General features: G+C 40.2%; 1 protein-coding gene across 1 annotated transcript; it reads left to right on the top strand.

Moving 5' to 3' along the window:
• The first annotated feature begins 17 nt into the window (after positions 1 to 17).
• LOC114597481 (guanylate cyclase 2G-like) lies at positions 18 to 13,183 on the top strand. Its single transcript, XM_077930869.1, has 6 exons — positions 18 to 360; positions 3,403 to 3,512; positions 4,101 to 4,286; positions 5,783 to 5,990; positions 6,985 to 7,120; positions 13,048 to 13,183. Exons 1-6 carry the CDS (start codon positions 48 to 50, stop codon positions 13,181 to 13,183), a joined length of 1,089 nt encoding a protein of 362 aa, XP_077786995.1. The 5' UTR covers positions 18 to 47.
• Positions 13,184 to 16,974: the final 3,791 nt, after the last annotated feature.

Below are 16,974 nucleotides of genomic sequence, written 5' to 3'. Positions count from 1 at the left end.
TCTCCACCTAGGTAACCGGTTTGCTAGCTTCTCAGTGGAACATCCCCATGTTTGGGTTTGTTGGCCATACAGCCAAGCTGGAAGATTCCTTTGTTTATGACACTTATATCAATCTTGTCACCCCTCTGCAAATGATCGGGGAAGTCCTTTACAAAACTCTCCAGTATTTTGGGTGGAGGTACGTTGGCCTCTTCGGAAGCTCAAGTGATGTTTTCACTTGGGCTGAAACAGAGGAGTTGTGGGCTTCTGTAGAAAATCAACTCAAAAGCAACATCACTATCACTGCTAAGGTGAGATACAACACAAAAGATCAAAGCCTCCATCAAGACAAGCTCAACTATATAGCATCAGTTGCCAGAAGTAAGTTTTTTGTTTCATTTTTCATGACAGGTTTCTGAGCTCTGGAGGTAAAGAGATAATTCTCCATGTGAGTTCATAAGTCTCTCAGCACCATTGTAAGATGAACTCTGTACATGAAGGATGGTGACCAAAACACTTTATTTGGAACAAACTCAAACCAACATTAGACATGAGAAAAGCCCAGCAGAAATCTATGCCCTCAGCTGCCTCAGGGCCTGGTACTTAAAGTGCCAGACTCTAGTGAACTGAAACACACATAAAGCATGGACTGGCCTTAGGGATTTTACTTCCCAATCCATTTCCCATGGCTTGGTGAACTGTATCTGGCCCATGGTCCACTGCTTACCCACCTCTTACTTAAAGAACTTCTTCAAATAGAAGAGTGTCCTCTGCAAAACATGACACACTGCCACTCAACTTATCAGAAATTGAAGCTCATTGCAGTTCTTTCTTCTCCCTATATGCTGCCTGTGTGTACCTTTGAGCAGATCCAACTAGTGGTGCCTTCCCACTAGATATGCTCTCCAGGGTGCTGTCCAACCAAAGATGCCTTGCTGCCTTATGTGCTGTCCACTGGTACTGTGGGCATCAGTGTAGGGAAAACTGTATTAAACCTGTGTGATTACCTGTCCCTCATCTCTCTGGTGCTCCTGGCTCCTGTGTTCAATAAGGTGTCACACTTTAACTTCTTCTGGGAATTGACATTGCACTCCTAGGGTTGCCATACTTCAAAAAGTGAAAATCTGGAACAAAAAGTTGTTGAGCTTTAATTGCGTTTTTGAGCTACTTCTGAGGAAAATCGGCAAAAACAATACTGCCGACATGGGGTGCCATACATCCAGCTTTTCCCGGACATTTCACCAATTTCCACCCAGTCACTGCTTGCGACTTCAGTATTCCGGATATGTCCAGAGAATTCTGGATGTATGGCAACGCTACATTCACATGAAGATGCTCACATTGCATTAAGCCTGAAGATGTAGTCCTGTTTAAATATAGTCGCGGTGCTTGGGAATTCTTACTGTAGACAAAAAGCAAGGAAGAGGTGGAATGGTAGAAGTTTATAAAATTCCACAGGATGCAGTGATGGCCACCAATTTGGATAGCTCTAGAAAAGGAACTGAACAAATTAATGGAAGATAAGTCTACTATAGTCAACTCACAATGATGGGTTTGCTGTGCCTCCTTGTTCAGTTGCTAGTAAACACAGGAAGGAAGAGTGCTCTTGTGTTCAGGTCCCTCCTACGGGTTTTCCATGTGGCTGGCCACTGTGAGAACAGGGTGTCAGACTAGATGGGTCATTGGCCTGATCCAGCAGGCTCTTATGTTCTTATGCCACATAGGTTTAAGTCATGCGACCACTTGCAGGATTTGAGCTGATGGAAGATCCGATTTGAGGGGCAATTTGGCCTCATTATTTGGGTTTATGCCTATTGACTCATATTATACATATTGCCCAGATATGCCCTAAGGAAATGTTGCATGCATACATGGAAGCCCAGGACGCATGCCTGGTAGGCAGAGCAGAAAGGCAAGATATTCTATCACATATAGGGAAAAGGTAGATATTACTAACAAGATTGTGGTGTTTTTTTTATGGACTGAACAAGCAGGAATTTTTTATCCTATGTGAAAATTCTTATGGGATTCTCTGTGTAAAACTATTTCAATTAAGAAACTCTTTAAATGAGCAGAACTAAGGGCATGATGAAAGATTTCCCCGAGGTTATTTATTTATTAAAATTGGTATACCACCCTTCATCTGAAGATCAAAAATGAGAACACAAAATACATAATGAAAAACAAACCTTACCCAAACACATTTAAAAGGCCACAGGTCTTTTAATCTGCCAAAGGCCTGGTTATAGAGAAATGTTTTTGCCTCATGCCTCAAGATACGTAATGAAGCCACCAGACAAGTCTCCCTGAGGAGAACATTTCACAATTATATATTACTAGAGTATATATTGCTAAACCTTTGGAATGTTCACAACTCTCACCTTTCCATAACATTCTGTTTCACAGGCAAGAAAGGAGTGGAGGTGTCTAAGTCTGGGTGTGTAAGTCACATGGCTACACAAGGCAAAGAGCTCTACTTAATGCCCACTTGTAACAAGAACTATTTATACAATACTTAGTATAAATGGAGGCAGCATTCTCATACTTTTTTCTTTTTTAAAGTACCGATAACAACTGAAGTTGGGAATACTTCTTTGCTTAAGGAGTATTCATATGCACAGCTTCTGGTTACATTCATGTGCTCTTGTCATGCACTTAATGCACAGGGACTTCCAGAGACCAAATAAGTGACTTTTCTCTCTCTCTCTGAAATATGATACACTTCTCTGGACTGCAACACTTTAATCTTTTGTTCTGTGCGCTGATTTCAATGGGATAGTCATTTGTGTGCCTGAGGGCCTGGGGGTTTATTAAATGATTTGGGTTGGACTCGATGGCCCTTGTGGTCTCTTCCAACTCTATGATTCTATGAAATGATCTAAAGTTACGCAAAGCATGATCTAAAGTTGCATTGGTTTTAATTACCCAAGATATTTTGTATTGCTTCATAGTGATGCACCCCGAATTACACACAATCAATCAGTAATTTACCAATACCCTTACAACAACTTTGTTCACCACATTATCCAATGTGCATTTATCAAGACATTGTTTTGGCTTTCTTTCCCTTTTGAGTTTTATACCACTGAGTTTGCTGTTGTACCAACTATTTAGTTAGGGTTGCCATATTTCAAAAAGTAAAAACCAGGACAAACCCTAAAGTTGCTCTTTTAAAAAAAACCCAACAACTCCAAAACCGCCAAAAAAATCTTGATTTTCGGTTGACTTGCCTAAGATCCAGGACAAAGCGCCACATTTTGGAAATTCCCCCCAGACGTCATTTCTGCCTTTGAAATCCCGGTAATGTCAGGGAAAATCCAGACATATGGCAGCTCTAATTTAGTTGCTGCTACTGGCTCAGTTGGTGGGTACACTTGACTTTTTAGATGCGCTGGGAACTGATCTGTACTATTTCTTTTGCAGTTATTGTTTTAATCTGCAGTTCTTTGGATGCAAGATCTATTTTGTTAGAGGCCAAGAAACTAGGTATGACAAACGGACCATACGTGTTCTTTGTGCTGCAGCAGTTTGAGGTCAGTAAATAGCTGCAATGTGGTGAGTATTGCTAAAGGCATGGTTTTAAGGATTACTGTCCTCAGACTTACAATCTAAAAAGACACAACACAACAGGAAAATGGATTGTGAGGCAAGGGGGGGGAGCAAACTCAGGTTTAAGTTCTCAGTTACAAGTTGTATGGATGGTAGGTCAGAAAAGCAATGGGTATCTCCAAATCTAGCATGCTGTAGTATTTAGAAATCTGGACTATGGCTGGGAAGAGTTGGATTCAAATTTTGCAATATCTATCGCCTTAGACACTATCTCTCATCTAACCTACCTTGCACACTTCGTGAAGATAAAATCAAGCATCTATTGTGCTCTATACCAGTGTGGTGTAGTGGTTAAGAGCGGTAGACTCGTAATCTGGTGAACCGGGTTCGCGTCTCTGCTCCTCCACATGCAGCTGCTGGGTGACCTTGGGCTAGTCACACTTCTCTGAAGTCTCTCAGCCCCACTCACCTCACAGAGTGTTTGTTGTATTCATATTACTAAGCATTATGGGAATGGGGTAAGCTGCCTATTTATTACCAACAGTGCTGTCAATCACTCTTTTGTCTTCTAGGACAATTTTTTGAAAGAGACTTGGAGTAATGGGAACAGCAGCGTCCTAGATGCCTATCAGCCTGTGCTGCTCATAGCTCTCAGATCTTACAGAGAATACAAGACCTATTCTGATTTTGTGAAGGAAGTCCACAGCAAGCTGAAGGAGAAGCAGCTTTCAGGCAGTTTCTTTTCTTCACACGGAGAGGTCATATTCATAGGCACAACTTAGATACAGTGGTACCTCAGGTTACATACGCTTCAGGTTACATACGCTTCAGGTTACAGACTCCGCTAACCCAGAAATAGTGCTTAACCCGAGGTACCACTGTACTTGTTCCAAGGAGGCGTAACAAAAAACCAAGAGGAAACCAGGCTGAATGCCCCCATTTTCCCTAACTTAGATTATCCTAAAGGGCACTGTGATGCCACATGAAAAAAGGGCCAAATATCTCAAATTTTCTAAAGGCATGATTATCTGATCCACTATTTTGAATAAGGATCTTGTCTTGATTGTTGGCTTTATATTAAAAGTGTAGGAAATATATTATTGGTTTTTATGGTAGACGACATCAAAACATTTCTTGAAAGATTTTCTTCACTCTCAAGCCATGCTGATTAGTTTTAGGAGCTGAGGCTTTCAACTCATTTACTAACATATGTAGTTTCATTTGACCTGCAACCAGACCCATGCAGAGCTTGATTGAGGTGCAAGGCAGGAGTTTTGGTAGGATAAAATTAGAAACTCACACAAGGAAGTAGCCAATCCCTTGCAGTGCCCCCCCTGCCAGCTTAGCCCTCCAAGGCCTGGGGCAAGTGTACCCAGCTACCCCCTGCCACACTCTCCATGGGCCTGCCTGCAACCATATCAGATAACACATACCTTCCAAGTGTCCTGATTTTCCAGAGACAGTCCTGGAATGATGAAAGCTACCCCAGCTTCTGATTTGATCCCAGAATGTTCCTATTTTCTCTGCCAGTGCCAGCACAGGGAGGAGGATGAGCCACCACTTGTTCTGAGCAGAGTCGGCAGTGGCAGTTGTGACTGCGAGCGTATATCCCATTGCCCCTCTGTGGCCTCTCTATGGCCGCCACAGCCAGCCTCCTCCCTTGGGCAGCTCACAACGACTGCTAGAGAGTGGGCGAGGAGAAGAGGCCCAGCCCTGTATAAGTTGCAATTTCAGCTGTATAGTGGTACCTCGGTTTATGAACTTAATCAGTTCCAGAAGTCCGTTCTTAAACCAAAACTGTTTTAAACCGAGGCGCACTTTCCTTAATGAGGCCTCCCACCGCTGGTGCCCTTCCACCGTTCGGATTCCATTCTTAGACTGAGGTAAAGTTCTCAAACCAAGACACTAATTCCAGTTTTGCAGAGTTTGTAACCCAAATCATTCTTAAACCGGACTGTTCTCAAACCGAGGTATCACTGTATTTGGGGGAACCACTTGAAGCATCCCTTGTGTTGAGCTATTTCAATTGTTTTTGTTTGATTTTCTCATTGCAAACAGTGGAAAATCTGTAAATTTTGATAATAAACCTGATTTGTAATGGGGGTTGAATAATTTTGATTGCAACTGGATTTTGAGTTTGGAATAAATGAGTCCACTGCTAAATATATGCAATCAGACAACTGAAAGAATAGTTTAAGAAACTTCTTCCCTCAGAAGCCCAAACTCTTACTGTTCTATATTGACTCTTTTCCAGGTAAGTTCTTATGCTGCCTACCTACATGATGCTGTTTTGCTTTATGCATTATCCATAAAAGAAATGTTAGAAGGGAAAAAGGACTTCCGTGATGGAAAGGCCCTTGTCAACAGTTTGAAAGGTTACAACAAAACTCCAATGTATGGTAAGTTTGTAGATTCAGATTGCAAACACAGTCACTTGAGAGAGGGAGGGAAGCTGCACCTCTGTAGCTGAGCTGATACTCTGAATGTTGGTGCCCCTCCCATGTATCTTCAGGTAAAGCATCTCAAGTAGCAGGCCTGAGACAATAGAGAAGTTTTCATTCACCTGGTACTATCCAAATGTTTTGGATTACAACTCTCATTTGTCCCAGCCTCCATGGACCTTCTGGCTGAGGCTGATGGGTGTTAAAGTCCAAGATATCAGGTTGGTGAAGAATACAGAGCATCTGCTAGTACCAAGTCAGAAGGACCACCAGGTTTACTTCATGAAGCAGCACATATTTGGAGTAGATCCATTGATCTTCTACATAAATGTGCAAAGGAAGCTACTTTAACTATTGCCAAGTGAGCCTTAGGAACTTTTCCCACATGACTCTTAGGATCTCATGTGATGCCAACAGAGAATGCTTGGGTGCAACTCTGTGATTGCCTGCTGCCCGCCCTTAAAAGTATTGTCTCTCCACGGTTGCATGTTCAGTCAAATCAGCATTGATAGATATAACAGAATAAACAATTTGTTCAACTTTGGCAGTCGCAGAAACTCCTCCCTGATTAAAAGTGGCCACCTATCAGCCATCTTCAAACAGCACATAGCTGAGCTATGCAGTTTCTCCAACAGCCATTAATCATTATGGCTATGTCCTACTTCCAGGATCAAAGGCAATACTCCTCTGAATATCAGTCACTTGAGGACAACAGCAGGCAGGGGCTCAGCCATGTTCCTTTTGTAGGCATGTGATTAGCCACTGTGAGAACAGGCTGGGTTTGACGAGCCTCTGGCCTGATGCAACAGGGCTCTTGTGTTCTGACGATCCTGGAAATCTTTGCAAGTGAGCCAGTGGGCTTTTGACTAATGCAAAATGGACAGGATACATAAATATGTAGTACATTCCTATGCTGAGGAAGAGGCAGAAAAATAACATCAGTCAAAATGGGGCAGGTGCGCTGAAGTGTGGGGAATGTGCTAAAGCTCTTATTTTTAATATCTTTTTTGTTTAGGCATTACTGGCCCAGTCAACATTGATGAATTAGGTGAGAGGAACATGGATTACTCTGTGTATGATCTCCAGGAATTTGGCAACTCAGTTCATTTCATTCCAGTTCTTAACTTTGACAGTGTCAGGAAAACAATCAGGTATTATTTGTGTGTGTGGTTCATGAGCACTTTGCAATTTAATCTTTTGCACAGGAGATTTACCTTGTAAAGTACGATATAATCTTCTTTGTATTCATTCTTTGAAGGAGTATCTTTTCCTTTTTGCCCATTTTATAAAGGGGAGAGCTGAGATCAAGAGTCAGTGACTCACCCAAAGCCATTTGAGTGAATTCTACAGTATGGCGATATTTGAACCCAGAACCCATGTTCAGCTGCCATGTATCCATGCATTATTGTGGTTGTCTGAAAAAAAGAGAGCAAGCAGCTGCTCACACATAGACCTCCATGTAATTCAGACATCCAGTTACTCTGATGTCTTCATCCCATGGAAGTCTACTCTCCAGCATCTGCTCATGCCTAGACTTTGTGGGGCAGCCCTGTTCCCTAGTGCACCTTTGATGCCTCCACCTGCGACTTTAAATTCTATATTGTAACAACAAACTGAATTCAGCTTTACAAAATCATTTTCAATTCACCTGGTTCCTTGCAAAGATCACATTGCATGTGATCTATTAGTCCCATTGAGTTCAGTGGGACCAAGTGGTTACAGGACTGCAACCTTTCTATTATTTGTTCTGTGTCTTGTTCTGGTTAGCAAGTCAGCAGAAGTCAGCTTGGTGTCCTCCAGATATTTTGGACTACAATTTCCTATACCCCCAGTCAGCATAAATGGGCCGCACCAAGTTAAGAGGGACAAGATGCCTACTTACATGCAAAGAGGGATATGCTAGCTGTGTGGAAAGCTGCCATCTTCCTCCTTCTTAAATCTATTCAATGCTTCCTTCTTTATGAAAATCTTGAAATTCTATTTTCATTGACTATCTGAAATGAAATGTGTGGATTTAAAACTACAAGGCTTCTTGCCTTTGATGATACCCAGGAACAAAATGGTGGCAGGACTAGAAAGTCCATTGTCAGTGTTAAATTCAAAGGAGATGCACTGATCATTCTGTTATCATGATCGCTCTGTCATTGTTCGCATAAGCATTGTGTGGCTTCCTTTGAACTAATTTGAACTTGTGCTAACTTGAACTTGTAAACATTCTTGCACAGATTTCTGAAATGGATAATCACACACTAAAGATGAATGGTATTCTGATACCAGCAGATATAATGATTATGGGTTGTATGCATCAGAGCATTGAGGAGAAAGTTCTGTCAGCGCAAGGATTTCTTCACGTGCAATGGAATGTTCTCTGACTCCGCTTCTTTGTGACCCCTCACTAAATCTATTCTAGGTTTCCCGACAACCCTCTAGGCTGATTTGGGGATGGCACATGTGATGAGATAAGAGTGGAGGAAATCCCACTGTGCCAGGACTAATCCTTATCCTAGGGCAAATTTTAAGTTGAATGCCACCCATCATTAATTTTTTGGCAGGCTTCTAAAGAACAACTGATCAAATCTTCCTCTTTAACATATTACAAAAACATTTCATCATATTAAACATACTTTACAATAAATCAATCTAGTTACCAATCTAGAGGTTGAAGGAGAATGTATTCAGAAACCAGAGGAAATTAGAAAGTGTTTCCAGAAATATTTTAAAAAATTGTATACCCAAGGACCCCAAGTGGAGACTGAGATAAATAAATTTTTAAAAAGCTACGGCCTGGAAAAACTAACACAAGATAAACAAACAGCCCTGAACTATAAAATAACACAACAGGAAATTGAAAGTTCCATTCAGAACATGCAATTAGGCAAATCCCCGGGCCCAGATGGACTTACCTCCAAGTATTACAAGACATTGAAGGAATACTTGACTCAACCATTGATGGAGGTATGCAACCAAATTATGGAGGGGAAGGGGGCACCAGAATCGTGGAAAGAGGCATTCATTACTTTGATACCAAAATTGGAATCCGAAAAGACTCAACTTAAGAACTATCGTCCTATCTCACTCCTAAACGTGGATTACAAGATTTTTGCTGATATTTTGGCAAATAGATTGAAAAAAGTTTTAAACGAAGTAATTCATAAAGACCAAGCAGGCTTCCTCCCCGGCAGACATTTGTCTGACAACACTAGGAACATTGTGGATGTCCTGGAACTACTACAGACAAACTTGAATACGAAAGCAGTTTTGATATTTATAGATGCGGAGAAGGCCTTTGACAACATATCTTGGAAATTTATGAAGAAAAATTTGGAAGGGATGGGAGTGGGAAGGGCGTTTCAAAATGGTATTGAAGCAATTTATTCAGAACAAAAAGCTAAATTGATAGTAAATAATGTGGTGACAGAGGAGTTTAAAATTGAAAAAGGAACACGACAGGGGTGCCCCCTATCACCCTTGCTATTTATTTCTGTCCTGGAGGTGTTGCTGAACTTGATTAGGAAGGACCAGCGGGTGGAAGGAATACAGGTCGGAGGAAAACAATATAAACTGAAGGCCTTTGCAGATGATTTGGTTTTGACATTACAGGAGCCAGAACCCAGTACAAAAAGAGCTTTAGAACTAATCTCTGAGTTTGGTCGGGTGGCGGGATTCAAGCTAAATAAACAAAAAACTAAGGTTTTGGTGAAAAACTTGACACCTTTAGAAATAGAGGGGTTTCAGAAGGAAACGGAGCTAAATGTGGTTAAAAAAGTGAAATACCTGGGGGTTAATTTGACTGGAAAAAATTTGAACTTGTTTAAAGATAATTATGAAAAATGTTGGTCTGAAATTAAAAAGGACTTAGAAATCTGGTCAAGACTGAAACTTTCCTTGTTGGGAAGAATTGCAGCAGTTAAGATGAATGTATTGCCAAGAATGCTGTTTCTGTTTCAGGCCCTGCAGATCGTGGACAGGGTGGAGTGTTTTGGAAAGTGGCAGAGGGACATTATGAAGTTTGTCTGGCAGGGCAAAAAGCCCCGAATAAAATTTAAAATATTAACAGATGCAAAGGAAAGAGGGGGATTTGCCCTGCCGGACTTAAGGTTGTACTATGAAGCTGCATCCCTCTGCTGGATGAAAGATTGGTTTTTGCTAGAAAACACTGATGTCCTAGATCTGGAAGGGTTCAACAATGCTTTTGGATGGCATGCATATTTGTGGTACGACAAGGTAAAGTCTCATAAGTTATTTAAAAACCATATTGTCAGGAAATCTTTGTTTATTGTCTGGACTAAATACAAGGACTTACTCGAAAACAAAACTCCGAGGTGGCTGTCACCAATAGAGGCTAAGGCCACAAAAATACTTAATATGGGGGGTGGCTGGGCAAAATACTGTGAGATAATAGAAAAAGTAGGGGACACTTGGAGGTTGCAGAGCTTTGAAAAATTGAAAGGAAAGGTGCGAGACTGGTTTCATTACGCCCAAATTTTAGAGATCTTTAAAAAGGACAAAAAAATTGGTTTCCAGGTGGAAAAATCAAAATTAGAGTCAGAACTACTTGAACCTAAGACGAAAGTGCTTTCAAGAATGTATAACTTGTTGCTTAAATGGAATACTCAAGATGAGACAGTTAAATCAGCCATGATAAAATGGGCACAAGATATTGGATACAACATTATGTTTGAAGACTGGGAAAGGTTATGGACCACCGGTATGAAATTTACGGCATGTAGTGCCTTAAAAGAAAATATTATGAAAATGATGTATAGGTGGTACATGACCCCAGTCAAACTTGCAAAGATATATCATTTGTCTGATAATAAATGTTGGAAATGTAAGGAGGCTGAAGGAACATTCTTTCACCTCTGGTGGACATGCCCGAGGGTGAAGGCCTTTTGGGAAATGATTTATAACGAGTTGAAAAAGGTATTTAAGTATACCTTTCATAAGAAACCAGAAGCCTTCCTCCTGGGCATTGTGGGCCAGAGAGTGCTAAAGAAAGATAGAACTTTCTTTTTATATGCAACTACAGCAGCAAGAATCCTTATAGCCAAATACTGGAAGGCACAGGAGTTACCCACACTGGAAGAAGGGCACACGCAACTGATGGACTACATGGAATTGGCTGAAATGACCGGCAGAATCCGAGACCAGGGAGAAGAAGCAGTGGAAGAGGACTGGAAAAAATTTAAGGACTATTTACAAAAACATTTTAAGTTATATGAATGTTGAGAATTTGCTAAGTTTTGAGAAAAACAAGCTTCAGTATTGAGATTCGGAAATGATTGAAACTAAGTTATGTTTGAGAAAAGTTTAACTTTTAGAGTAAATAATTAGATGAAAATACAAATACACATGAAACAAGGTTTTAATTTGCTGTTGATTTTTATTGTAAAGAAAGCAGGGATGGAGGATGTGGGGAAGTCCAGTTGATGTTGAAAAAGGATCTGAAAAAGTGCTCTTTACTTTGTAAAAAAAAAAAAAAAAAGCTTTTGTTGTGTTATTGATGATGTATCAATGTTGTACTTTGACCCTGGAAAACAAAGCAATAAAAAATATTTATAAAAAAAAAATACAATAAATCTTTCAGTGATATCAACAATGACCTGGTTGACATTAGGCCGGTTTGCCCAAACTTTTTTCAAAGGGGGCCAGATTTGATGAAGTCAACATGCCTGAGGGCTGACCAAAATTGCTGACCTTTTTTTAGGATTGAAGTTGTTGAGCTTTTTGGGGATTTTATCCCAGGAAGTAAACTGCCACAGGGGCCAGATTAAACCGAACAGCGGGCCGAGTAAGGCCCCTGAAACGGACTTTGGACATGCCTGCATTGGGGGATTAAGAAACCACAGCTAAGAAAATGGAGGATCACAGAAAGGATGCTGGCACTTGGGACTGGAACAGTGAGACTGGCCTCAGAGCAGTTGCATGATAGCTTCAGTTGCATAGGCTCCATGTATCTATTCCAGTGAACAGACAAATCTTGGACTTAGGTTTGCCCCTCTGTTATTGACAGCCATCCAGGTCCAAGATAGTGCTGAAGCCTGAGCTAACCACAATGTAGGATACCAGAGCATGTCCATATGCTGCCAAATCAACAAATATTTTCCGAGCATACCATTTTTAATAAATACAAATATGTTACACACAACTCATGGGTAAAAACGCATACCTTGACCTAAGACAACAACCCATTTCTCAAAAGATAGCAAAGGCTGACTGAAGTCTATGGAAGAAAAACACACACCAACAGTCAACTTCAATAAGTCACTTGCTGGACTTGTTCAAAATAAGCCATTCTTAACCTTTACACCCCAAATTTGGCATAGGCCATCCTGAAATATATCAGATCAGTTTGTTGAACCATTTTGCAATTATTCTTCTTTGACAATCACTCTTAGCAGAGTAAGATTGTTTTCCATGAACACGGTTTTAACGGTGAGTCTGTAAGTGACTATGGAGGCCAATTCTGGATCCACACATTTTGTAATTATAAGCCGCAGAACCTACTGCCCCCAGTTTCTAGTTACGATGGCAGAATGCAATCCAATCAACTCACCCTTAAAACTGGGAGGAAAATGGAAGCCAAGATAATGTGAAGAGCTTTCCTGACCTAGGAGCCAGGGAAACTCTAATGAAGGGTTTTCCAAACTTGGGTCTCCAGCAGTTTTTGGGCCACAACTCCCATCATTCCTGACCACTGGACCTGGTAGCTAGGGATGATGGGATTTGTAGTCCAATAGCAGCTAGAGACCCAAATTTGGGAGACACTGCTCTAGTGTCTGAACCGGAACCGGAACCTGCTACCTGAAATCCCTCTATTTATATAGGTACTTTCATTCATAGGTTTGTAGTTTATGGCTCACTCTGAAATAACAATGCACTTTTAGTTTCAGATCTGGGCTTAAAACCAATTTTTGCTTCATTTTCATGTGGAGAATTATGGCTATTTGTGCATTCCTCTTTCCTTGTATGGGTACATTTATCACAAAGTATGTGTGTTAATGAGTTTTGGAAATAAAGAGCCTTCAGCTTTATAATTGATGCAAGATGCTGACATACTTATTGTCTCTGTCCATAGCCCAACCAGACAGATTGACTATATCAGTTGGGCAGATGGAGAAATACCTAAGGACAAACCACTGTGTGGGTTTCACAATGAACACTGCAAAACTCCAGTTACCAGTAAGTGTGATTATGTAATGCCTGCCGATTAAATGTGGGTTATAAATTTATTACTACTACTAGCATGCAAGTAGGACATACTGCAGATCATGTGTCTTGTATGCCTTTTGCTGTATCAAAGCTGCTCTGTTCTTGTCTGACACAACTATGCAACTACAGCTGTGCAGTTCTGACCATTTTCATTCCACCAAGTCAAACCTGGATGTTTTTGTTACAAAGAAAACTGATTTATTTGTTTATTTTTAAGTTACAGTTGTGGCGGGGGCTGTGATCACATGTTCCATGGTATGATTGTATTATAATTAATAGCAATGCTTGTGTGATTTCTTGCTCCTTTATATTCTTTTCGCAATGGTGCGATGGCTTTGCTGCCTTGAATTTGGCCTTTTTTGCTTTGTTTTGGGATGTGTTCCCAAGATTCAGCTTCATTTATATGTTCTTTAATGAACTGTTCTTTTGTTGTTAAAAGGTTCAGCCCTGATTGTTATGATAATTCTGCTGATAATATCGGTATCGGGGGCCATTGGTGTGGCAATGTATATGAAAACCCACAAGGGAAACCTTCGAAATGATACGTGGTGGAGAATTAATTATGAGGATATCATCATTTTAAATGATAATAAGGTAAAGGATGAGCTGTTGTGTACTGAAACTCAAGTTCTCTATCCCAAGGATACAGTTCTCCAGGGGCTTATTTGAGGGGATCAGTTGCATTCATGTAGCACTTGTTGGTGGATGTGGAACCATAATGATATACTGCAATACAGTTCTGAAGCCAAGTCTTTTCAATAGCCATAGTCTTCATTAGACACTCTACCCGCTTGTTCCTCTTTCTCAGGACCCTTCACAGGTTGGTAGATGACTGCATGAAGCAGAAAATAATTTTATTTCATTTACAATATCACTCAGTAATAAAGGTTTTCTGGGGGGTTAACAATAAGATCAAAACCACAAGAAGTTCTCTTTTTCTGACAAGATGAACAAGGTCTATATATCCTGTATGACTACAATACGTTATTTCATAATTCATTAGTATCAGCAAAAAGAAAAGCAGATGTCTTCCTAACGTGCTAGTTTCCTGTATATAGGAGTATTTTCCCCTCCTATGATGTGAAGTGGTGCAGTTGAGACATAATTCCTCTTGTACTGTTTGTACAAGAACTATGTCTGTGTTTCATACTTACTGTAGGTACTTGCTTTGTTGCAACTTCATGTTAACTACTTGCCACCACTATTGCAAATAATAACAATGGCAGGTTTTGAATATTTTAGTAATGGAGCGAAAATTAACGTGGCCATTTGGAATAAACTTTTGCATTTCGGCATTTTTAAATCAAACAATTAAATAATCATTTTTAAATCATAATTAAATCAAAACTGAAATACAAAGTTGCTGAGTTGAGCACTGTAGCACATTCAATAGTTGTTTGTCCCTCGTAAAGGCATACGAACCATATAATCAAAAATCTCATAGCAAATCTCGTAAACAAACAAATAGCATATCAAAAATGCCAGGCTGCTTATTTACAGTAAGTTTTTCTCATGACAATGGCAATGACGCTTCAATCTGTGTTTTGAAATCTGAATCTAGTAAACACAGTTAACCCAAATTTTGCTTTCACTACTAATGCCAGTGTTATTTTCATTCAGGTCAATATATCAGCTTGTAACATTGCACCTTATATTATCTTTCAAAGGGAAACGTCTGTCTGTCTCAAGCAAGCACACCAGTGTCCAAAGGAACAGAGAGCTTGGGCTCCCATTTGTTTATTTCTAATAATGATGATTCTGGAGTGAAGAACAAGCGAGGGAAAGAAGTATTTTACACCACTGTAGGACTTTATCAGGTGCATATGTAAACACCCAGAATATATTGTGCCAAATGGAATTGTGTTCCATTCACTTCTTGAAATATACTCGGAGTGCTGATTTCATGCTCTTTATTGCAGTATGTAAAACAGTGATTGAATTGCCCCCCAAACCTCAGGCTGTTATATACATTATTTACACGATGAGTCCTATCTGATTGGCTGATTCTGCTTCCCTCTTGGAGCCTGGTTGGTCTTTTCCTGCAGGCCAATCAGTTGTTGCATTCTACAATCCTACCAGCCCAATAGGCTGATTAACTTCCTCCTGGAGCCTGATTGGTCTTTTCCTGCAAGCCAATCAATTCTAGGATCCTACTTGCCTATTGTTCTAGGATCCAAGCTTAGTACAGTGGTACCTCGGGTTACATATGCTTCAGGTTACATACGCTTCAGGTTACACACTCCGCTAACCCAGAAATAGTACCTCGGGTTAAGAACTTTGCTTCAGGATGAGAACAGAAATCGTGCAGCGACAGCAGGAGGCCCCATTAGCTAAAGTGGTGCTTCAGGTTAAGCACAGTTTCAGGTTAAGAATGGACCTCCGGAATGAATTAAGTACTTAACCCGAGGTACCACTGTACATAATACTTCCTGTTATTTCTATTATGTACAGGAGAACAGGGCACAAACTGCCCAACAGAATAAAAGCCAGAATAAGTCACAGGATTCACAGGTAGGATTGTAAAGTGTGACAGTGTTAATTTTCTCCAGGCCTTTCATAATATGCTCTAGCATTGTACAATGGACAGTACCTGTCTTGATAAAGTTCTTAGAATAATGTAGGCATGGTGTAAAGTAATAGATTGTGATGGTTTTCCAAAGGTGTGAATGTTCAGGTGCTAAACCAGACCCATTGGTTCCTATCAGTAACATCACATAGGGTAGTACAGCAACAGTAGGCACTATAATTATCTGCAAGTAATATTTCTAAAAGTATTACCGTAATCATTATATTACACTTGACTTATCACTGTTACAAATCAGCTTAGGCTTTTGCCACAATCACCAAGCTGTACTTGTACTGTTGACACTTTTTTCAATTTAAATACAGTACATTTCTCATCAAGATGTAGGTTGTAATGTTGATCAGTTCCACATTAATATTTTAACTTTTATTGATCAGCAAATGTACATTTGTTTCCTGTAAATGGCACAGAGTCACCCACTGAGGCCAGTATTTAATTGTGGGGAAACTGAATTTTCTCAATTATTGCATTTGCTACTGTTTTCTGGGAAATGAACATATAAACACCATAGGAGCTTACTGGATATTATTTATGTTGCTATAAGTTATAATTCATAAAACACCCACTTGCGCCACTCACCATTTTGTTTTATTTTAAAACTTATCTTTTTTATATAAAAAAATTGAAATTGTGCTTTACACCTGTGCTAGAACAGAGAAAAGTTATCCCCTGGGGGGGGGGGGGAGGGAGGGATGCACACTGAAGGAGGAGAGAGATGCAAAGTTCTGCTGCATGGGCAGAGGTTATGCCACCTGTGGAATAATTTCACTGGATTCAGCCCATCCATTTTACCATCTAGCATACTTATTAGGGTTTTATAATTCTTGAACTTGCAAAAGATGGAACGTATTAAGACGTTTATGAATCTGAGCTCAGGATTTCTCTTGCCTCAGACAAAAACCATCAGCTGTAATGATTGTTCTACAGTTTACCACTCATGGTTTGTCATGAGCAGCAGACTAAGACAAACCATGTTTAATTCACAGTGACACACCAGCAGCAGAAGTGGAAGAGGAGCAAAGTGGCCACAGTTTCATCTCTGGCAGCCCACACCATGCAAGCCATAGTTGGGCTTAACATTACATATGAACCAGGCCTATGTATCATTACTATTATGTAATATATTCCTCTTATTTGTCTGCCCATTATTTCTACCAATATGTACCCAGAGTAGCTAACTAAGTCCTCTGTAAATTCCTAGAGTGGCAT

This window comes from Podarcis muralis, chromosome 6 (assembly GCF_964188315.1).
Source record: "Podarcis muralis chromosome 6, rPodMur119.hap1.1, whole genome shotgun sequence".
NCBI lineage: Eukaryota > Metazoa > Chordata > Lepidosauria > Squamata > Lacertidae > Podarcis > Podarcis muralis.
Note: the sequence above shows the minus strand (reverse complement) of the source record. Positions and strands in the feature narration are given on the sequence as shown.